The sequence below is a fragment of the Vulpes vulpes genome, chromosome 8 (assembly GCF_048418805.1).
Source record: "Vulpes vulpes isolate BD-2025 chromosome 8, VulVul3, whole genome shotgun sequence".
Lineage (NCBI taxonomy): Eukaryota > Metazoa > Chordata > Mammalia > Carnivora > Canidae > Vulpes > Vulpes vulpes.
In genome coordinates this window covers 8,114,847-8,138,230 of record NC_132787.1, presented here as the reverse complement: position 1 = coordinate 8,138,230, position 23,384 = coordinate 8,114,847, and the positions used below count along the sequence as shown (strand labels likewise).

Genomic DNA, 23,384 nt, shown 5'->3' with positions numbered 1-23,384 from the left:
TAAAAAGATGACTCTTACAGTACCCTAGTGGGGGAGTTCTCAGGCAAAGACATCAGTTACATGCCACGCAAGCAGAGATCAATATTTGCTTTCCACATTCTCTCTAGCTTTGTAAAAAGAGGGACCGTGACCCCAAAAGTTCACTGCTTTGGCAGATGGCCCTCTTAGATTCCTATAACTGAGCCTACTTTCCTCACTCCCATGTGAAAACGCCACAAGAAGAGTGAGAGGTATTTAGGTGTAGCTTTTGCAGGAATCATGATGGGGATCTTTTGTTTCTTTCATTGGCCTCTTTTGGCTTCATGTTGCCATATGCTGTTTTTAATTTGAATTGTCCTGGAGCCAGAAAGGAAGCAAGATTCATGAACTATGTCAGTGAAAGAGAGGACATAAAATAAAGAAAGAAATGCATCACACTGCATTTGCAGTAGCAGAACCAGATTCCACAAAGCAAGTGGTCAACACCCGCCAGCTCTCCCGCTGTACCCACTTACTGCTTTAATCACAGTCTGTGAGGAAGTGAGCTCAGGCAAGGTGCCCAAGCCATGGGCGAGAATGGGTACTTCCAGCTATTGCAAGCTGGAATCTCCTCAACAACTTAATATATTTAGTTTACTAAGTACAACTTCTAAAGATCAAGTTCAGATTCTAAACTGAACATTATGACTCATTTTAAGGTCCTTACAGTTTGCACTGCTTGGGCAATCAATGAAGCTTCATTATAAAACTAAACTGTCTTGTGAAATGGTTGGACTCCCATCCACTGTTAAGTGGAGGTCAGTAGTGACTGCAGAACACTCTGGGTGTACGCAGCTTAAAATAGCATTGGTATTTTAATAAAACTGGGAAAGACTACCCTTTTTTCATTAATGCCCCAATAGTCGGAGGCAGCAGCATAGAGCAGAAAGACGGGGATTTCTGACAGAACCTGTGTGCACTATTGGGCAAGTTATTTTATTTCTCTGAGTCTCAGCGTCCTGATTTGTAAAATGCATTTTAAATTTTTCCTTATTTGCAAAAGAATGTTATAAGGAAAAATGGCAATATATGCAAAAAATACTTGGCACTCAAGAAATGGTAGTTATTATTGATAATTACTCAGAAAAATTCCAAGAAGCAAATTTAATTCCAACAGTAAGATATGTCACAACCCAGTGAATGGTACTTGGATGATAATGAGGAAGTGTCTGGGTTGCACACTTAACCTCTGAGAACATTTAGGGAAGAGAAAAGGGAGAAGCAGGGCTGGAACTTTTGAGTTTGTGATGACCACAGCTGAGGACTCAGCAGGCCTTCCAATTGCACACCATATTAAGCATAGAGCAGATTTCCAGAAACAATTTCCACAAAGATGCCTGGTTAGCTGTTGTAGGTTTTCATCTTCTTCCATCCCATTTCCGTCTGATCACCCCCCAAATACGTACATCTCTGGAACGTTCTAGTAAGTGGTCCTGTCTATTCCACTCTCTTCCCCTGACCTTTTAGGAGGCTACATGCTTTAAACAGACCACATCACTGAGTCCCAAGCTAGAGAGCTTCCTGTGAAATGATCCACAGACACTGGCTATAAAATCAGCATGTCAGAGAATGGCCCAGATCACTTAAAAAAGAGGGAAAAAAAGACATCAGTCCTTCTCTTCTAATGTAAGAAACACAAGACCCAAGAGTTACAAGGACCTGCTGAGGTCATGAGTGGGGCTGAGAGCTTTTGGGGCAGACTCTTCCCACCTGCCTCCCATCTACCTCCTCCCACTCATGCTCTCTTCTCTTTCTGTTTCATGTACTAATTCCCTACTACAGTTTCTCAGAGAACTACTGCGGCTCAACTATTATTATTACTATTTAAAATCTGTGATAGACATCATGCTTGTAATGCTGTATTTGCAGTTTTAAAATGGGATCATTGGCAAATGGGATGTTGACTGTTAGTAAAAATGTGGGTGAGGGCAGATGACTTGTAGTACATGCTCAGATATGAGATGCAGCAAAATTCTAGCAGCCTGTCTGATTCACAAGCATAGAGCTTTTGAAAAGTTAGGTCTGGTTGGGGTCCAGTGTATTTATATATTTTTATTAGACTCAATTGAAACATTTGAAAGGATGAATAAATTACTTTCCTATTTGCTTCATTTGCTATTGCAGACTGTGCCCAACAGATGTCACATAAGAAATTCAAATTACGTCTTCAAATGGAGCATAACTTTAGTAATGAATAATTCAGGAGAATAACCTAACACCAGAATAATATTTTAGAGACATTTCTTTCATAGGGTTGAGAGTGTTAGCTGAAAAATACTCACCTATTTATCTGACCATTTTCTACTTCGGTGAAATCATTGGAATCGTTGCTAATGTTATCATCCTCGGGCACTGTCATGTTCTGCAACTCCGTTAATTCGAGTCCACTTTTGAAATGCATCATGTTTAGAAAGTAGTATCGATAGTCAAAAAATTAGTCCAAATTCTGCTCTGAGTGTATTACAAATGGATAGCAGCAAAAATATAAGCTTGACACCCCTAAAATACAACACAATAAAAAATAAACATATGAATATGACTACTGATTAAACTGTGACAAGTAAACAATAGTCAACTTACTGATAACTTATACATTTTGCTCTTCAATGCGTTTGAGCAGTCTTTGTACATCAAGTTATAGAGGCTTATCTCTAAATTTTATGCCTGTCATAACTCTCCCCTCTTTATAACTGCAAGATGAGTCCTGTCCCATAATTTTCCCGTTCACATTTATAGGAATACCAAGTCAGCTGCAGGCATTATAGATGCCTTTTATGAAACTGTTTAAAAGGAAAGGGATGCAGTTATTTTAATGCATCCCATCACAGGGCACACAGATAGTGGGTGCAGACTACACAGACACAAAAGCACCTCCGATCTAGCAATCCTCGTTTAATAAAAATGCGAATCCTCAATAAATGGCATCATGAGGGATCAACTACCCAACCTGGAGGTCAAGCAGCAAAGGACAAACCTGTGTTTTGAAATTTAGCAAACACTTTATCCATCAACTGCAAGAGATTAAATCAATCTCTTCCATGAAATCACTCCATGTCAGGGAATTAGGGAATTAAAAACTCATACTCAGGGGATTTAGGTTAATCTACCTAAAACTGTATTTCCTCTCCAGAAACAAAAGACTTGTAGAGTTCCTAGTCTGCCCTACATGGATGACTGGCATATAAGGGGAAAAAGAGCTTCAGACACATCACAAATTAAGCAGGTGGCAACCAAAAAGAGCTAGATGTGACCTGAAAAGTAAGGCCTATGTATACACAGGAGCCTCACCAGGGTCATCTCGGTGAGGTGATGGACACCAGGGAATGAAGCAGAAAAACAAGAAAGTTTTTTGTTTTGTTTTTTTCTTTTTACCACCAAAGGCAAACCCCTTTGGATGATACTTTGATCCTGAATTCCATAAGCTGACTATAGCCTAGTTAAGAGTCAAAACCCTAATGTGCCCAGGTAAGCATCCCGGTACATCCCAACCAGTATTTTGCTAATTGACAAAATTTTCAGGACCCGTAGAAAATACCTCAAAATGATCATTTTTTAAGACTGTTCACTTTCCTACAACCAAGGCACGCAGTATTCCTTTTTGTTCATACCGACTCCTATCTAGCATGAAATTCCCTTGGTTCCAGGATCCTTTAAAACTTCCAACAGGGAGGCTCACCTCAGTGCTGGTGACCTCTGTTCCCCTTTACACCTGTCCTCTTGAGTCTGGACCCCCAAATGAGGGGATGGGGAAAACCCTAGAAACCAGGCATGGACGAGACTGGAGACAAAGCCAATGAAAATACATTTTAAACCTGCGCACTGGCGTGCTAGACTGCCCCTGCCTTTTGGGGCCAGGATAGGCAGACCTTGCAGTGGGGGCCTAGAGCTTCCTACCATACCCCCAGGGAGAGGGGGCCATTGCTGTCCCCTGCTGGTGAAGACATTCTCACTGCCAACTGGGGAAAATAGGCTTAAAAAAAGAAAAAAAAACACTTCCTAATACTTCAGGTCCTGGGAGCTCCACTTCCCTGCAGGGCAGGGCCTCTCCTGGAGAGCAGGAGGCCAGGGCAGGGAGGGTCAAGCCCCACGTCTCCCTGGGTGGTGTGGGAGATCTCCCTAGGCTGATTCTCTAGCTGGAATGGTAGTACTAGCAACTAGGCCCATCTCTAATTGTTTTTAGTGCCTTCACACAGCAGCAGCATTTACAACCTCTTTATAAACGTCGCAGTGTGTTAACACGCACTCTTGTTGGCCGCCTTAATGAAAGCCACACAGATGGGCTAGACTGGGTGATTTCCAGGAGCCCTGCCACAAGGTCTCTCCTCTGTATCACTTCCCTCGGAGTCTGAAGTGATACTGAAGTGATACTGCGGGGCTCGTAGAAAGTGGATTCAGTGGGTGGTGTTTGCAATTCGGGCTGAGTCCTCTCCTCTGACAGATCAGGAGGAAAGAGGACGCTGGACAAAAATTTTCTGAGGGGGGAAAAAGTTGACTAATAATAGATCTGGAGTCTATTGTTTGAATTTAGACTTTTGTATCAATATACATGTGTATGTGTGTACAAATAACATATATATATATATAGATAGATGGTCAATTAAATAAATGGATTAAAAAAAGGCAAAAGCATCATAAAAAGGAAGTCCTGGCCACTAAGATGATGTCAGTATAAAGCAAATGCCAGTACTAAGTTAATCACAGAGAATAAATGTTTTTTTCTTTGGCTTACACAGAAAAAAATTTTTCACAGTCAAGGAGCCTAGAAGTCCAAGATCAAGGAGTCAGCAAGTTTTGTTTCTTCTGAGGCCTATGGTCCACAGCTTGTGGATAGCGCTGCTTCTGTGTTCTCAATGGTCTTTCTGCTGCCTGTGTGTTGTCTGTCTCCTAATCTTTTTTTTTTTTAATAATTTTTTTTTAATTTTATTTATTTATTCATGAGAGACACAGAAAGAGAGAAAGAGAGGCAGAGACACAGGCAGAAGGAGAAGCAGGCTCCATGCAGGGAGCCCGACGTGGGACTCGATCCCAGGACTCCAGGATCATGCCCTGAGCTGAAGGTGGCGCTAAACCGCTAAGCCACGTGGGCTCCCCAAGAATAAATTTTTATTGTTACGAAATAACCTATCTGAAATCTAACTCGTTCTTGAAAATGAAAACTGCAAAACTGGGTAAATTAACAAAGTTAGTGACACCTCTCACCAAGGCTGAGGCCACACTTAGAAATTCCTCACTGTTCAATTTATCATCTATTTACTGAGGCTCGATGATAAAGGGATTTCAAAGTTTGAGAAAGGTCAAATTCAGGAATCTGAGGCAGCTTCAAAGAAAAGTCACATTTGGACCAGCCCTTGAAAAAGACTTTTTTTTTCTTATTCTAAAACTAATACATACACACCAGGAAGTCTTCAGAACCAGGCCTTGCAAAAGAGATCCCACCACCCAAAACTGGGCCACTATTAGACTCTGGTGTACTTCCTCTCCCCCCTTCTTTTTTCTTCATTTTCCTTTCCTGCTTTTTCTTTCTCCCTCTCTAGTTCCTCCCCCCCCCCTTTTTTTTTTAACATTGGGATTTTAGATTGTTTTTAACCTACTTTTCTTCATGTTGCATTACATTATAAGCATTTTGGAGAACAGGTATCTTTTCTAAAACCACATTAGTTCCTTATTTAAAAAGAATATAGGCTTTGGTAGAAAAATTAGAAGAAACATGCATGCAAAGGAAAAGGGGGGGCAAGTAAACAGAAAAAAGTCACCTGTTATGTCAGCAAACAGAGATGATCACTGTGTATATACTGGAGTATGACCTTCCGGGGCTCTTCTGTGCACATAGATATGGTGCCGAGCACACAGTAGGCACTCAATAAATATCTGTGAAATGAAAAGAGTACAAATAAAAAATAGGTCTACATTTACAAAAATGGAAATCATATCATAGAGTCTCGAAAACATTTCATTTTTTTGCTTAACAAGATACGATCTCCTCTCCTGAGTTAGGATGAGATAGTGAACACGGGGCTACACCATTGCTGCAAATGCTTGCTTATCTGCTGGCCTGTGCTATAAGCTGACATCCAGCCCTTTCCATCTGGACAGCCACACTGCTTGGCAGACAAGTGACTGGGGGGGTGGGGGCGCTGAGCTGAGACTTCTCAATGAAGGAGAACATGGTCAACAGCACAGGCAGGAAATGCAGGCTGAGTTCAAGAAGCAAAGAATGAGAGCTTCACTGAAATTACCGAGGCGATTATCAGACAACAGAATTAATTAAAAGGCCTACCAGGGTTATTGTGTGAAGATCTTGATGTTAGCCCAACCATAATTACAATCTCTCAACATTTATAATAGGTTGCAAATTAAAGTTTTTTCTAAAGATTTATTTATTTATTTATTTATTTATTTATTTATTTATGATAGAGAGAGAGGCAGAGACACAGGGGGAGGGAGAAGCAGGCTCCATGCAGGGAGCCCAACACAGGACTTGACTCCAGGACTCCAGGATCGCGCCCTGGGCCAAAGGCAGGCGCTAAACCGCTGAGCCACCCAGGGAACCCCTGCAAATTAAAGTTTAATCGGCACAGAATATCTTTACTTTTGTCCTTTACCACAATCTCGTGAGGTACTCTTGAGCAAACATTATCTCGGTATGCCCATTGGTATATTTTACATATCAAAGAAGATATACAGAGAAACTCTGTATATCTGGCCTTACATTGCTTAAGCCCTATATAAGCGAGCAGGACTATCCCATATAAGGTGACAGCATACCATAAAATATCTGCTAACTCTATGACAGAGCAAAGAATAAATCCAGAGATTTCAGAGATATGCATGCCTACAGGTGTATGGAAGGAGGGAAGGAGGGAAGGAGGGAAGGAAGGAAGGAAGGAAGGAAGGAAGGAAGGAAGGAAGGAAGGAAGGAGGGAAAAAATAGGGCCTGGAGAAATCAGCAAAGAGTTTACAAAGTTAGGCCTTGAGCTGTATCTAAAAACAAGGAGACTTAGATGGGGGATTGGGAAGGCGTTACTTGTACTGGGAACAGCACATGCCAAATGTACACAGAACAGCCTTACACGACCATTCAGATGAACCTAGCTAGAGCAGAGGGAGCAAGGGACATGTTCTTGAGGAACAGAAGTTTTATAGGTTTGGTAAAAGCTGATTAAAAGACTGTAGGGGGGATGCCTGGGTGGCTCAATCGGTTAAGCATCCAACTCCTGATCTTAACTCAGGTCTTGATCTCAGGGCTGTGAGCTCAAGCTCCACACTGGGCTCCACATTGGGCATGGAGCCTACTTAAAACCAAACAAAATAAAATAAGATAAAATAAAATACTGTATAGGGAAAGCCAAACTATAAAGAATATATTGTAACTCGATGTCAAAAATCACTTCTTGAATGTGGTCTATGTATACAATGGAATATTCCACAGCCATTAGAAATGACAAATACCTACCATCTGCTTTGACGTGGATGGAACTGGAGGGTATTACGCTGAGTGAAATAAGTCAATCGGAAAAGGACAAACATTATATGGTCTCATTCATTTGGGGAATATAAAAATTAGTGAAAGAGAATAAAGGGAAAGGAGTGAAAATATCAGAGAGGGAGACAGAACATGAGAGACTCCTAACTCTGGGAAACGAACAAGGGGTAGTGGAAAGGGAGGGGGGCAGGGGGTTGGGGTGACTGGGTGATGGGCACTGAGGGGGGCACTTGGCGGGATGAGCACTGGGTGTTATGCTATATGTTGGCAAATTGAACTCCAATAAAAAGAAAAAATCACTTCTTGGGAAAAATACAATTTCAATTGCTAATAGACTTTCTAGTGGATTGGCCTGCTCAGTATTTGTTCCTACTTCTTGTAGTCCAGTTCTGTAGATGATGGCAACTTGAGAGCTACATTTCCCACACTCTTTTGCAGCTAGGGTTCTAGGTATGATACAGATTCCACCAATCAGAGAGACCAAGGTGGTGGGGGCAAGGCATCCATTTGGCTGGTACAATTCTAGCAGGTGCAACACATGGCTCTGGAACCAACAACTGCGGCTATGGACTCCTGATCATCAGGTGTGGCTCAAATGATGTATTCCTGGAGCATGTAGCTGAGATAGTGAGAAACTGGCTTCATGGTTTCCTGGCTTCCTGATGGAGACGCAAGTGGCAGTTCCCTTAGCAGACTAGTTTTAAGTGGTGGTATTCCCATAATTATTCCTGGAGACCCAGCCTGCTCTGTCTTCTCTTCCGACAATTTTACAGGCACTTAATTGCCTGTATTAAATCCCTTACACTTACCATACATAGAAAAATCTCTGTTACGTGCAACTAAACCCTGACTGATAGTTGTTAATTTTACTCCCCCCACCCTTTTAAATGTTTTATCATGGGAACTTTTAAACATATACACAAGTAGATAGAATGGAATAATGAACCCCCGTGAATCAACTTCAACAATTATCAATTCAGGCCAGTCTTACTGAAGTTTTACTCCCACCATCACAGAGAATTATTTTAAAGCAGATCTCGGACATCCTATCCCCTGTAAATGTTTCGGCACATATCTCTGAAGGAAAACTTTTATAAAACAATAACCAGCAGATCACTATCAAGCCTAAAAAAATGACAAGAATTCCTTCGTATCAATAATATCCAGTCACATACACTTAATTTTAAAATTGTTATGAATCACTATTGGTTTTTTATTCTGTAAAACTAATTAGATTAAACCTCTCCTAGCTCAACTGCTGAGAATCAATTACGGTAGTTAGGTCAGTAGTTTTGAGAAAGCATGAGGCCTAAGGCCAAAGATGCTCCTATTCTTCCTGCCATCTCTTCCCATAACTGAGCCGGTTTACCCATTTGAGGTCTTTGGATCATCTGACTCTTAGATGGTAAAAATATGAATCTATGAACTGCTTTTCTGTTTCTCAAAAGGCCTCAAAGAGGCCAAAGAGGTTGACTAAAATGTCAAGTATTCTTGCTTTGGGCTAGAGTGCATTAACTTGGTGTGATGAGCCTAAATTCTGACCAGCAATTTTACATTTCTTTGAGTAATAAAACCAGGACATAAACTGATATATTCAAGTTGTAGGCAAAACTCATTAAACAGTATACTTACAATCTGAATATTGCATCGCATATAAATTACACTTCAGTTAAAAGCTTAGTGTATAGAAATACAACGGACTTCTGTGCACTGATTTTATATCCTGTGACTCTGCTGAATTTCTGTATCAGTTCTAGCAATGTTAGGGTGGAGTCTTATGAGTTTTCAATAAAGTATTACATGTCATCTCTAAAGAGTGAAAGTTTGACTACTTCTTTGCCAATTTGGATGACTTTTATTTCTTTTTGCTGTCTGATTGCTGAGGCCAGGACTTCCAGTACTGTGTTGAACAACAGTGGTGACAGTGGACATCCCTGTCGTGTTCCTGATCTTAGGGGAAAGGCTCTCAGTTTTTCCCTGAGGATAATATTTGCTGTGGGTTTTTCCTATATGGCTTTTATGATATTGATGTATATTCCCTCTATCCCTAGACTGCAGAGTTTTCATCAGGAAAGGATCCTGTATTTTGTCAAATCCTTTTTCTGCATCTACTGAGCAGATCATATGGTTCTTATCCTTTCTTTTATTAATGTGGTGTATCACACTGACTGATTTGCCGATGTTGGACCACCCTTGTGGCCAAGGAACAAACCCTACTTGGTCATAGTGAATGATCCTTTTAATGTACTGTTGGGGGATCCCTGGGTGGCTCAGCAGTTTAGCACCTGCCTTTGGCCAGAGGTGTAATCCTGGAGTCCCAGGATCGAGTCCCACATCACATTCCCTGCATGGGGCCTGCTTCTCCCTTTGCCCATGTCTCTGCCTCTCTCTCTCTCTCTCTCTCTGTGTGTGTGTGTCTCTCATGAATAAATAAATAAGATCTTTTTAAAAATGTACTGTTGGACCCAATTAGCTAGTATCTTTTTGAGAGTTCTTGCATCCATGTTCATCAGGGATATTGGTCTGTAATTCTTTTTGGTGGGGTCTTTGGTTTGGGGATCAAGGTAATCCTGGCCTCATAGAATGCATTTGGAAGTTTTCCTTCCATTTCTATTTTTTGAAACAGCTTCAGAAGAATAGGTATTCATTCTTCTTTAAATGTTTGGTAGAAGTTCCCTGGGAAGCCACCTGACTTCTGACTGTTGGGAGATTTTTGATTACTGCTTTGATTTCTTTAGGGCTTATGGGTCTGTTCAGGTTTTCTGTTTCTTCCTGTTTCAGTTTTGGTAGTTTTTTTTTTCTAAAGATTTTATTTATTTATTCATGAGTCACAGAGAGAGAGAGAGCCTGCGTGGAGCTTGACGTGGGACTCGATCCCGGGTCTCCAGGATCATGCCCTGGGCTGAAGGCGGCACTAAACCGCTGAGCCACCGGGGCTGCCCAAGTTTTGGTAGTTTATGTGTTTCTAGGAATGCATCTATTTCTTCCAGATTGCCTAATCTGTTGGCATATAATTACTCATAAGATTCTCTTATAATTGCTTTTATTTCTGCAATGTTGGTTGTGAACTCTCCTCTTTCATTCATGATTTTATTTATTTGGGTCCTTTCTCTTTTCTTTTGGTAACTCTGTCTAGGGGTTCATTGATCTTACTAATTCTTTCAAAGAACCAACTCCTAGTTTCACTGACCTGTTCTACTATTTTTTTTTATTTTTATATCATTGATTTCTGCTTTGATCTTTATTGTTTCTCTTCTGCTGGATTTTGGATTTGCTGTTCTTTTTCCAGCTCCTTTAGGTGTTAGGTTAGGTTGTGTATTTGAGACTTTTCTTGTTTCTTAAGAAAGGCCTATATTGCTATATACTACCCTATGACCCAGCAGTTGCACTACTAGCTATTTATCCAAAGGATATAAACATAGGGATTCAAAGGGGCACATGCACCCCAATGTTTATAGCAGCAATGTCCACAATAGCCAAAATATGGAAAAAGTCCAGATGTCCACTGACAGATGAATGGATAAAGATGTGATACACATATACATATATTTACATATATCACATACATACATGCAATGGAATATTACTCAGCCATCTAAAAGAATGAAATCTTGCCATTTACAACAACGTGGATGGAACTAGAGGGTACTACACTAAGTGAAATAAATCAGTCAGAGAAAGACAAATACCATATGATTTCACTCCTATGTGGAATTTAATAAACAAAACACATGAACATAGGGGAAGAGAAGGAAAAATAAAATAAGACAAAGGCAGAGAGAGGGGCAAACCATAAGAGGCTCTTAACTATATGAAACAAACTAAGGATCACTGGAGGGGAGGGGGGTGGGGTACGGGGTAACTGGGTGACGGGCATTAAGAAGGGCACGTGTTGTAATGAGCATTGGGTGTTACATTCAACTGATGAATCACTAAGTTCTATATCCGAAACTAATAATATACTGTATGTTAATTAAATTGAGTTTAAATTGAAAAATTTTAAAGACCAAATGCTTAAAATTGATACTTATAATCTTTGAAAAAGATCTTTGGGGGATGCCTGGGTGGCTCAGGGGTTGAGTGCCTGCCTTCGGCCCAGGGCGTGATTCCGGAGTCCCAGGATCAAGTCCCACATTGGGCTCCCTGCTTGGGGCCTGCTTCTCTCCCTGCCTATGTCTTTGCCTGTGTGCCTCTCATGAATAAATAAATAAAATCTGAAAGAAAGAAAGAAAGAAAGAAAGAAAGAAAGAAAGAAAGAAAGAAAGAAAGAAAGAAAAAAGAAGGAAAAGATCGATCTTTGGGAAGTGGGAAATAATAAAAGAGGTCTTTGGTAATAAAAAGGCTAGGACCCAAGAAGCAATCTCCAATTAAAGGTGTTTTCTCTCTTCTTACGACTCATGGCTTAACCAAGTACAAGTGCTCTTAGCTCTGCTAGCATTTTTCTATCACCACTTCCTCTCCACGCACGTCCCTGACTTCCACCCATCACTCTCAGCTCCGTATCTGGAAAGTGACCTTGTCTATAACCTTGAAATACCAGCCCCCATCCGCCAGTTACTGCCAACAATCTGAACTTGCTCCTGTCCTCATCGCTCCCCTGAAACCACGCTCAACTGGCAAATTCTGGCTCCACCGTTCAGGAGCTGTGGACCCTGGGCAAGTAGGTCAACTTCTCTTTGCCTCAGTTTCTGAATCTGTAAGCTGGAGATGAAGACCACCCACCTCATACAGTCATTATAAAGATTCCACGCTCGGATCCATGGGCAGCACCTACAACAGTGCCTGGCCTGGTTCTCGAAGGCCACTGTGGCTATACTTGCTACTCCTGCTACCACTTCCTAATCAAGGCAAGTGGCCTCTTCTGGGTTCTCATTCTCTCCAACGCCTTCCAGGCAGGCAGGGAGCACTGCTTCCTGGACTCCAACTTGCTCCTAAGCACTGCCTCTGGGCCTCCTGGGCCGGCCCCCTTGCTTCTCCCGCCCGCAGTGTAGGGGTCACTCCTCCAGCATACACTCCGAATTCTTTCCTTTCTAAGGTTTCAAGCCTGTAGTGTCAGATTTCAGCCCACAAAGGCATCTCCCAGACTTTTTCCCCAGTCTTTTTCATTTGCTAAAACTAGCATTCCCCTGCATTATGAAATAGGCTCTCCCTCATAAATACTACTTGGTAATAATCAAGTCACTTAACATGTCACATGTTTCTTCATCTGTAAAATGAGAAGGCTGGAGGGAGAGAGGATCTCTCGGGTTCCTTCCTGCTCAGAAAAATTTCCACAAATTCTTTTTAGACGCCAGCTGCCCGCTGGACTTCTCCATGTGGATGCTTGCCATTACTTCAAACCCCACATGCTTAGTTGAACATATCACTGACCTCACACGTCGGCTTTGCTATTCCTGTTAAAGATAATGTTCTTTTTCCTCATCACTCAGACCTGGAGCCCGGGTATGGCTTTAATGCCGCTAAATATCTAATCAGTCACCAAGCCCCATCAACATTCTTTCATAGTCCCCTCCTGCCCCTCATTCCCCTCGGCCCACAATCCTAACTCACTTTCCTCCCTGCTACCCTCTCTCCCCTACAGAGGCAGGTTGTTCCTGAAAACCTGTGTCTGGCACATTCCTCTTCTCTTCTTGCCAATCATAACTTCCCAGCGTCTACAGGATGAAGCCTAATCTCTGGAATCTTCCAAAGCAATCCTAGATTGCTCATAACTAGCTCTTTAATTTGCTCTCCCATGACATTCCTCCTGGGCCCTCCATTCCCTCAATGGATCTAGTCTTAGGCAGTTTTCTGCTTTGTTCACACCATTTCTTTGACCCCGAACTGCTCCCCTCCCCCTTCCCATGAAGTCCACTCCTCTGGAAGTATAACATTGCTTTCAAAGCCCAGCTTGTTTGCTTTCGTGCTCTTTTTAAAAAATTCAAATCAGGGCAGCCCCAGTGGCTTAGCGGTTTAGCACTGCCTTCAGCCCAGGGTGTGATCCTGGAGACCCAGGATAGAGTCCCAAGTCGGGCTCCCTGCAGGGAGCCTGCTTCTCCCTCTGCCTGTCTCTCTCTCTCTCTCTAATAAATAAATAAATTTTTTAAAAAATTTTCAAATCAGGGGGATCCCTGAGTGGCGCAGCGGTTTGGCGCCTGCCTTTGGCCCAGGGCACGATCCTGGAGACCCAGGATCGAATCCCACATCAGGCTCCTGGTGCATGGAGCCTGCTTCTCCCTCTGCCTATGTCTCTGCCTCTCTCTCTCTCTCTCTGTGACTATCATAAATAAAAAAAAAATAAAAAAAAAAATTTCAAATCAAACTTCTCTGTGATATCTTTCTCCAATGACCAACCCATGACTATGTACCTGTGATGAATTCTTTCAACATTTTTGTATAGATTACTCATTGGCCTGTACAAGGGTTTTCATATAGGTTAACAATCTTTTTATGTACTTATCTTCCCTAATTACAATCTCAACTTCTTGAGAATAGGGACCATAGACCTGATAGCTCCCTTAGCAAATAGTATTAGCAAATATGTTAACAATAATAGTGATGACTAAATTTAAAGAGCAAGCTATGATCATCTGTCTGCAGACAACATATCAGTGATCCTCATACACTTTCCCAGGAAAATAAAATAGAAGCGGGAAGATAAAGGAAGCAAGATGAATGCCCCTTTCCATGAAGTCTGCCACTTAATTCCTTTCACATTTAATCTGGGTATGTGAGAATTATGTGGAAATACATTTAAAACTGTACGGTACTATATAAACGGAAGGTTATTTATCATTAACCAAGGTTAATGCCATGACATGATATGCAAAGAGAATGCAAGAGCCAGGGGAGGGAGAAGCAGACTCCTCGCTGAGCAGACCTACAAGACTGGCCTCAATCCCAAGATGCCAGGATCGATGCCAGGATCGATGACCTGAGCTAAAGGCAGACTGAGCCACCCAGGTGCTCCCCATATTCAGACGTTTCAGAACTACTCTGATTTCTCTAAGACCGAAAATACTGATAAACTCCAAGAGTTGGCGAAGTCAATCTATAACTTTCTATATAGGACAAACTGTATATCACATTTGTTTAAAAAAAATCCCCTTAAAACTTTATTTAATGAGAACAGTGAGTGTATTTGAGCAGTGTGGATACCACAAAACTAAAAATCTTTCTTATCAACTGAAAATTTGTAGATTTAAATAGTTACAAAGGGCAGAGTTTAAATGTTTAAAAAAAAATAGTTACAAAATGCAGAGTTGAAAACAGCCTGGAATAGTTCAGCTTTTGAGAAAATTATCTTTCTTTGCATATATATGTTTTTGCTCTAATGATATATTTTTTAAGATTTTATTTATTCATTCATGACAGACACAGAGAGAAAGAGAGAGCCATAGACACAGGCAGAGGGAGAAGCAGGCTCCATGCAGGGAGCCTGACATGGGACTCGATCCCAGGTCTCCGGGATCACTCCCTGGGCTGAAGGCGGCGCTAAACCGCTGAGCCACCGGGGCTGTCCTCTAATATTTTTGATCAGAACTGCTGTTCGAGGGGAGCCTGGATAGCTCAGTTGGTTAAGTGGCTGCCTTCAACTCAGGTCACGATCCTGAAGTCCTGGGATGGAGCCCTGCCTCAGGCTCCCTACTAGTGGAAAGCCTGCTTCTCCCTCTCACTCGTTCTCTCTCTCTCTCCCCCAACCCAATCTCAAATAAATAAAATCTTTAAAAAAAAAAAAAAAAGGAACAAAAGGACTGTTGTTGAACTAAAAACACTGGATGGAATTTTCTTTGTTTTTAAGGCTTAGCTAAGTTATGACAGCTAGCGCCCAACAAACTATTCAAGAAAGAACAGAAATAATAAATTTAAAGCATCACAAAGTGGTGCATATAAAGAGGATCATTTATAAAAAAAATTACACATATGCCTTTGCCTGAAAATAGAAAACATAATAAAACACACTATATACCCCAACACCAAATGATGTAATAATCCTTGGACAAGTTTTTCTTCCCTCTAGGCCTGTTTTCTCACCTTAAACTAGGAAGTTCTTTTTTTTTTTTTTTAAGATTTTATTTATTTATTCATAAGAGACACAGAGAGAGAGGCAGAGGGAGAAGGAGCTTCCATGCAGGGACCCCGATGTGGGACTCGATCCCAGGACTCCAGGATCATGCCCTGAGCCAAAGGCAGACGCTCAACCACTGAGCCACCCAGGCGTCCCAAACTAGGAAGTTCTGATTAACCAATGCTCTCTCAAAGATCTCCAGTCTTAAGGCCCTCTGAATTTATAATGCTATCAAGTGTTTCCTAATGGATCACTTTCAGAGACAAGAAACGGGCTTGTGGACAAATCTTCTGAATAGGTGACCTAGGCTAGAAGTCCTCAGTTCCGGATACAGACACAGGAATCACCTCAAGAGTTTAAAAAAAAAAAAAAAATAGCCTAACACACACCAATTTCTGATTTAATTGGTCTATGGTGGGATCGAGCATGGATAGTTTAAATGCTCCCCAGGGGATTCGAATGTGCAGCCAGGACTAAGGTCTACAGATGCAGAGCAAGGGTTGCAAGTGCCACCACAGCCCGGATATGGGAGACAAATGGGCAAGGCAGATGAAGCATAAGGAACTGGAGAACACATATCCCACCTATTTCAGTAGGAATAAGCCAGATCTTACTACTGTTTTTTTTTTTTTTTTCAAGAAATGCCTGAAATCCAGATTTTAAGTGAATATCCGAAGTTTAAATATTGACAACTAATTCCAAACAATTTTTTTAAAAGTCTAGGTCACATAAAATGTACCCACACGCTTTATTTGGCTTTATAGCCAGTCGTGTACAAGCTCAACTAGACGAGTTCCATAAACCGAATACAACTTTTTCTCTGTGCTCTGTCCTTGTCTCTTCTACTCAGAGCTCCCTCCTCCCATACCTGGGTCAGACCCTATCCTTTTCCTTTTCCTTTCCATTGTCTGTTTCTTTTCCAGTCTTCTTCATCACTCCTAAAAGATGGAAACTGAGATCCACACATTAAATCTTTATGTGGCCCTGGCTCTATCAGTGGGCAGGATTGTATACCTGGGAAAATTCAGGCTGTAAATTGTAATCTAAGACTGTGGCTTCCTGATGTCAACAACAGGCTGGTTTAGTCAAAATCAAGGGAAAAGTCACTCAAGGTCACAGCTCTGCATTATTTAGACTGTATCAAACAACATATGGAGCTCTTCATTTAATTTCTGACTTTTTTTTGTTTGCTTTAAAATCTAAGCCACTGTAATTAGAATCACCCTGAGTGTTAAAAAAAAAAAAAAAAAAAAAATCCCAAATCTGGGCTCCACCCCAGGCCAACTAAATCTGAAGGTCTGGAAATGGAGTCTGGGCATTGGTAGCTTTTAAAAGACTCCGAGGGATCCCTGGGTGGCGCAGCGGTTTGGCGCCTGCCTTTGGCCCAGGGCGCGATCCTGGAGACCTGGGATCGAATCCCATATCGGGCTCCCGGTGCATGGAGCCTGCTTCTCCCTCCGCCTGTGTCTCTGCCTCTCTCTCTCTCTGTGACTATCATAAATAAATAAAAAAAATTAAAAAAAAATAAAAATAAAAATAAAAGACTCCGAGTGGGGGGCAACTGGGTGGCTCAGCTGGTTGAGCGTCTGGCTCTTGGTTCCAGTTCAGGTTGTGATCTCATGGATCATGGGATTCAGGCCTGTACCGGGATCTGGGCTTAGCAGGGAGTCTGCCTGGATTCTCTCCCTCTGTCCCTCCCACCTGCTTGCTCACTCTTTTTTTTTTTCTCTCTCTCTCTCTCAAATAAATAAATATTTTAAAAAATAAATGAAAAATAAAAATAAAAGACCCCAAGGAGATCTAATGTGAAGCCAGAGTTGAGAATCACTAATCTGAACTTGTGCCCTAAGGCTGTGGATTAGCAGCACATTTAACTCAAGATGATTATCATCTTGAGTACTTCTTTGAAGTTGTTCAAGGATTTCCTCAGCTCTGTTCTCATTGTATCTGCACAACTCTGTGGGTTAGGCAGCTTGGACACTATTTATTAGCACTGGACGGATGAGAAAATGAGGCATAAAAACGTTAAATGATTTGCCCAAGTGCACCCAGCTAATTAGTGGCAAAGACACACTGTAACTTTACCAGGTAAACTGAGGCAGAGTTCCTTGATCGTAAGCCTGGTTCTTGAAAAGTTTCCCCAAAACATGGTGCCCACCTGATCACTGAATTCCTTTACTGTTATTAAGCAGCCCTACACGTAGGTGGTCACTAGAAAACCAATGACTAATATGATCAGATTTTAGAAGCAAGTGTAACAGCACTTTTAAAAGACACAGTTTAGGGTCAGTGGTCCAAGGTGCCTTTTTGTGAAGTATGTGATGCGATTTTGAAAGTGCTTACTTCTACACACATCCTTTCCCCGCCCCCACACCACCTTTCATAGTTTCCATTAAGATGTTATTTTCAGAAAAGTATTTTAAATGATTAAATATGCACAGAATACCAGAGGTAAGGGGAACTTTACTGATCAACTTTCCCACCACTTCTGATAAATGAGAAACCTGAAGTCCTTTTTTAATACAATATATATGGAGTGCTGACATGGTGCCCAGCACTTCACACACGTTATCTTAATTAAATATTCAGGATACCTCAAGAAGATAGGGACCACTACCACCACCATCACCATTACCTTCACTCCCATTTAACAAATGAAAAAACAAAGCCAGGGGCGCCTGGATGGCTTAGTGGGTTGAGCAGCCGACTCTTGATTTCGGCTCAGGTCATAATCTCAGGGCCATGAGACTGAACCCCACATCCAGCTCCCAGCTCCCAGCTCCACACTCAGTGGGGAGTTTGCTTGAGGATTCTCTCTCCCTCCTCCTCTGCTCCTCCCCCAGCTCTCTCTCTCTCAAATAAATCAATAAAATCTTTTTAAAAGACAAAACAAAAACACTAAGGTTTAGAGATGCTAAACAAGCCCCCATGTCCCTGGGCTGGCTGGTAAGTTGAAATTCAGTATTTACTTTTTTTTTTTTAATAATGTGTTCTGAATTATTATTATTTTTAAAATTGTATTTATTCATTCATGAGAGACACACACAGAGAGAGAGAGAGAGAGAGAGAGAGAGGCAGAGACACAGGCAGAGAGAGAAGCAGGCTCCATGCAGGGAGCCTGACGTGGGACTCGATCCCGGGACTCCAGGATCAAGCCCCGGGCCAAAGGCAGGAGCTAAACCATTGAGCCACCCAGGGATCCCCTCAGTATTTACTTTTAACTCGAAGCCTGTGGCCTTATCTCCTGCCTTCCGTGACCTGGAGTGACAAAAGTGCAAAAAGTAAGAGATACATCCTTATGAAAATGCTAAGAGATGATCAGTGAACACTTTATTTGAAGGGGGAGAAAAGTGACACTCAGGCTAGGCCTTCACAAATACACAGGATTACAGGAGGAATTCCAGTCCAGAATCAACACCGGTGCTGAAGCAGCAAAGTGACAGGGAGAGCACAGGGTAAACTGTGAGAAAGATGGAAAGAGACGAGGCATCAGACCGTGGAGGGTCCTGAGTTGACTGGCTAAGGAATGGAGACTTTAATTTTAGGCGACGAGAACCCCCTGAAGGTTTTTAGAAGCAAAGTCACTAAAAAATGCAAACTGAGTTTAAGAAATACAGATCCATGGAAGCCTGGAGACTGATTAGGGAGCAGGGGCTTGGTACCCGAGCAGAGCAACTAGAAAGTTGTTACAGCTCATTAATTCCCTGCTCCACTCTTAATCACGTGTGTTTGCAGGAAGCACTGGTTTCTTCAGAGCACCCCCATGTCTGTTTCGTGATCCTTGTATCCCAACACACCACTTGCATTGCCATGTCTAAGACTGGTGACAGGGACCTGAACTTGGGGCAGTGGGAATGTAGATGAGAAGACAGTTTTGAGAGGCATTAGCAAGGGCCTGGTAAGTGCTCAGGAGAGGGAGGAGAGTAAGAGGGAAAGAGAAGCAGAAAGAAAGCTCTCACGTTTTCACTTGAGAGAAAGGGAAACAAATTATGTGATATAGAAAGGACGGGATGATGGGGACCCTGGGTGGCTCAGTGGTTGAGCGTCTGCCTTTGGCTCAGGTCATGATCCTGGAAACCTGGGATCGAGTCCCAAATCGGGCTCCCTGCATGGGGCCTGCTTCTCCCTCTGCCTGTGTCTCTGCCTCTCTTGGTGTCTCTCATGAATAACTAAATAAAATCTTAAAAAAATAAAAAAAAAAATAAAGGAAGGGATGGTCAACAGTTGCATAAAGAAGTGAGTGAGATGGCTAAGGTCTCAAGCCAAGAGGCATTTCTTAAGCAGCTACTCCATGCTGGGCATTAGGGGAACAATTATGAGTAAGACTGGTTTTTGCCCTCAAGTGTCATCCAGGGGGAGGAAAATACCCGACAAGAGCAGCCAGATGCCTGGCCTCCTAGTCTCTGGACAAACGTCACCCTCCCACACAGATCCTGCTAGACGGTCATCTATTTCAAGCACCTTCCCCCATCATGTGATCCTGTTTTATTTCTTCATTCTGCTAACACACACCTGAAATTCACTATACGTGCATTTATTGTCGGTTTCCTCTAGGAAAAAGGGAAACAGAAACAGGAACTTTAGTTACGTATAGTAAGTCCTCAAGTAGGAAATATTTATTGAATATTTGGGGGCAGGAGGGGAAGTGAATAAACCGCATCAAGGTTTTAAGATCTCAAACCAGACTAGGCAAGTTTCCTAAATGCCTTAAGGAGACATGCTGAGAACTGATGTGACTGAGAGGGGCAAAGCCATTTTGAGGTTGGGGCCGAAGCAAAATCCAGGATCGGTGGCTCCTCTGGGCTGTTTCACATACATTTCAGGAGTACCCGCCCCGCAGTGAGATGTGTTAACAATGAGGCCAGCCAGCCACCTAGCTCAGGTTTTATTTCCGTGGTCCTGACGTCAGAAACACAAGTTGCTACCCGGTTTTTTCTATCAAGGTGACAAATTACAGCCTGGCTGTACCCTGCAGTCTGCAAACCATTGCTTTATTCTCTCCTCCCCCTGACATTAAAAAAAAAAAAAAAAAAAAAACTCCACTGCAGAGATGTCAAAACCCCTTGGCATACGAATAAATGCCGTTTCTCCGCGCTTGGGGTCCCTTTCACTCCTAGCCACGCGCGGCGCCAGGGATTGGTCTGAGAAAGTGCGCGATCCCGGAGGCGCAGAGGCTTCCACCCGAGACGCGGCGCTCCCAAAAGGGGGTCCGCGCCGCAGAGCGAGGCACAAAGGGGGAGCCCCACCTTCCCAAGCCCGAGACGGCCCGTGGAGGCGCCCCGAAGGGCGCGGACGCGGTGACCGCCAAGTTCCTTTTGCCGCCATCCGCTCCCGTGCATCCTCTGATCTCAGGTCACCCCAAGCCCGGGGGGGGGGGGGGGACTCCGCAGGGCAGCAGCGCCCGGGCAGCCCCGTGACCTGCGGGGTCCCCGCGGGTGCGGAGGAGCCGGGCGCTGGGGGCGCTCGGGGCGCTGGGGGCGCGGGCGGGGGGCGCTGGGGGCGCGCGCCGGGGCGGCGGAGCGCAGGATTTCCTCCCGGCGCTGGCGCGGCGAGTTCAAAGGCCCTTTTGTGGCAACGTTTAGGGACGCGAGCGAGGTGCCGGGGAGGAAGGAGGAAGGGGAAGGGGCGAGGCGAGGGGAGGCGAGGGCGGTCGGCGCCCGGACCCGCGCGGGGCGGCCTTTTGTTCGCCAGCTCCCCGAGCAGCGCCTCTCGTCCTCGCCTCCCTCCCGCGGTAAAGCGCCTCCTGGGGCGGGGAGCGACCGTGAATCACCGCCCGCGTCGCCAGCCCCCTCCCCCGAGCCCCCCGAGCCCCCCGAGCCCCCCGACCGACGCGGCGGCGGCGCCGCCGAGGGAGGGGGCCCAGCCCGAGGAGGGGGCCGCCGGCCCCGCCGCACGCGCCCCGCGCCCCGCGCGCATCACCTGCTCTCCAACGGCCCCGCGGACGCAGGAAATGCCCCCGAGAGCCCAGACCCCGCGTGCGTAACGGCGGAGCGCCCGGCCCCGCGCGGCCCCGACCCCCGCAGCCAGATCGGTGCGGCGCCCGCCGGCGGAGCCGCGGCCCCGCACAGGTGCAGGAGGGGAGCCCGGGCTCGTCCCGACAGCGAGAGCCGCGCTCCCCCCTCCCCTCCCCTCCCCTCCCCTCCCGGCCGCCGCCCGCTCGCCCGCCCCCCAGCCCCCAAAGCGAAATCGCCTAACCTCGGGCACTGGCGGGGAGAGCGGCCCGAGGAGGCCGGGCGTCCGCCCTTCCGGGATGCCCCGCGCCGTGGCCGGCCTTCGCGCTTGGTCGGGCCGCCGGGGCGCGCGGGCGGCGGCGGGGGTCGCGGCGGGCTGCGCGGGGAGGCCCGGCGTGCGCGGCGGATCCCCGCGGAAGGTGAAGGGCGGAGGCTCCCGGCGACCTTCAGGCGGCGCGGCGTGGCCGCCCCAGCCCGCGCTCTCGGGCTCTCCTCCTCCTCCTCCTCCTCCTCCTCCTCCTCCTCCTCCCGGGCCCGATTGCATCAGAATCCCCCCCCACCGCCAACCCCCACCCACAGCCCGCTCGCCAGCCTCGCACTTACACGCGCGCGCTCGGGCTCCGAGGGTCCCGGGCCGCAGTCCTCCTCCTCCTCCTCCCGGCGCGGCGCGGCGCCTCGGCGCATCCATGGCTCGTGACGGCTCCAAGGCGGAGAGTCAGGCCATGCTCCGCGCGCCGCCGCCCCCCTCCCGCGCGCCCGCCCCTGAGCCCGAGCCGCGTGTCCCCGCGCCGAGCCCCGTCACATGGCGCCTCCGCCGGCGGCCGCGCCTCGCGACTCCCCGCCGGCCGCTCGCAGAGGGTGCGGCGACCGCGCGTCGGGGAGGGGGAGAGGGAGGGGGCGGCGGGCGGGGGGCGTGTGCCGGGCGCCCTGGCGGCGGCACCGGGCACGGCGGCGGACCCTGCCCACGCCCCCCTGGGGTCGGGCGGCGGCGGCGGGGCACCGGGAGCCCTCGGGGGCGCGAGTGGGAGCGGCTGGGGGGCGGCTTTCGGGGTACGCCGGGGCGGGGGGCCGCGGGCAGCTCGCAGCGCGTGGGTGCGGGGCGGGCTCCGGGGGCCGGGGAGGCCGCGCGGCGGGCGGGCCGAGCGGGGTGCACGGGCGCCCCTGCAGCCCCTTTGTCCGCGGCCCGCAGCGGGGGCGCCCCCCTCGTCCGATCCGCCGCCCGCCCGAGCCCCGTGCGCGACCCGCCGAGCCGGGAGCGCGCACCTGCCCGCGCGCCGCGGGGCCCGCTCCCCTCGCCTCGGCCTCGGCGCGGACCTCCCCGGGCGCCCCCGGCCCCGAGGTTGGGTTTTCCTGCAAATGGCGCCCGGAGCTCCCACCTGCGCCTCCGCCAGCTGGGCCGCGGTCACAAAGCCCGTTTGCGGGGTGGGGACGCGAGCTCTCCACGGGCAGGGATCGTGCCGTCCCCGTGTTCCATCAAAACAGGAAAGGGAAGGTGAATCATCACCCGAAGATCAGTCTACCTGCGGCGTCCCAGGCGGGCGCGTGGAGCGGCCACCAATCGCTTTATTGGAAAAAAAGTGTTAATCACGTCTGGAAAAGTGAGAGGACACCCCCCCCCATTCAAACCCCTGGTAGTTCAAAGTCTCCCCCCCCCCACTCCATCCCCCCAAATGGCAGCAGATGGCAATAGCCATTCACTGGGCAGTAGCTCCCTGAGAAGGCCTGTGGGTGAACGAGCTTGAGAAATGGGAAATCCAGGGGAGCTCAGCTCAGGCCTGCGTTCAGATTCCGCCTCTGACGTGGTGGCCTCACCTGCTTCGCTTTTGTCCTAGTCCTGTTTTCCCAACTTGCACAACAGAGGGTCAGTTGTACCCGCAGCACGGGA

The 23,384-nt window shown here is 46.1% G+C and overlaps 1 protein-coding gene across 4 annotated transcripts in view; it reads right to left on the bottom strand.

Annotated features, from left to right (window-relative positions):
- The window catches only part of SLC38A1 (solute carrier family 38 member 1), a 70,551-nt gene extending 47,470 nt beyond the window's left edge, over window positions 1-23,081 (bottom strand). The window contains exons 1-3 of one of the 4 annotated variants that reach the window (XM_072765478.1): window positions 22,876-23,081; window positions 5,772-5,886; window positions 2,301-2,517 (exon numbers count right to left, since the gene is read on the bottom strand). In XM_072765478.1, the coding sequence (XP_072621579.1) occupies window positions 2,301-2,422 (122 nt within the window). In that variant the 5' untranslated portion in view covers window positions 2,423-2,517; window positions 5,772-5,886; window positions 22,876-23,081. Of the gene's footprint in view, window positions 1-2,300; window positions 2,518-5,771; window positions 5,887-21,467; window positions 21,660-21,743; window positions 21,873-22,102; window positions 22,265-22,875 lie in introns of those variants that run through there. The other 3 variants (XM_026000168.2, XM_072765476.1, XM_072765477.1) reach the window with 3 other exon arrangements.
- Window positions 23,082-23,384: the final 303 nt, after the last annotated feature.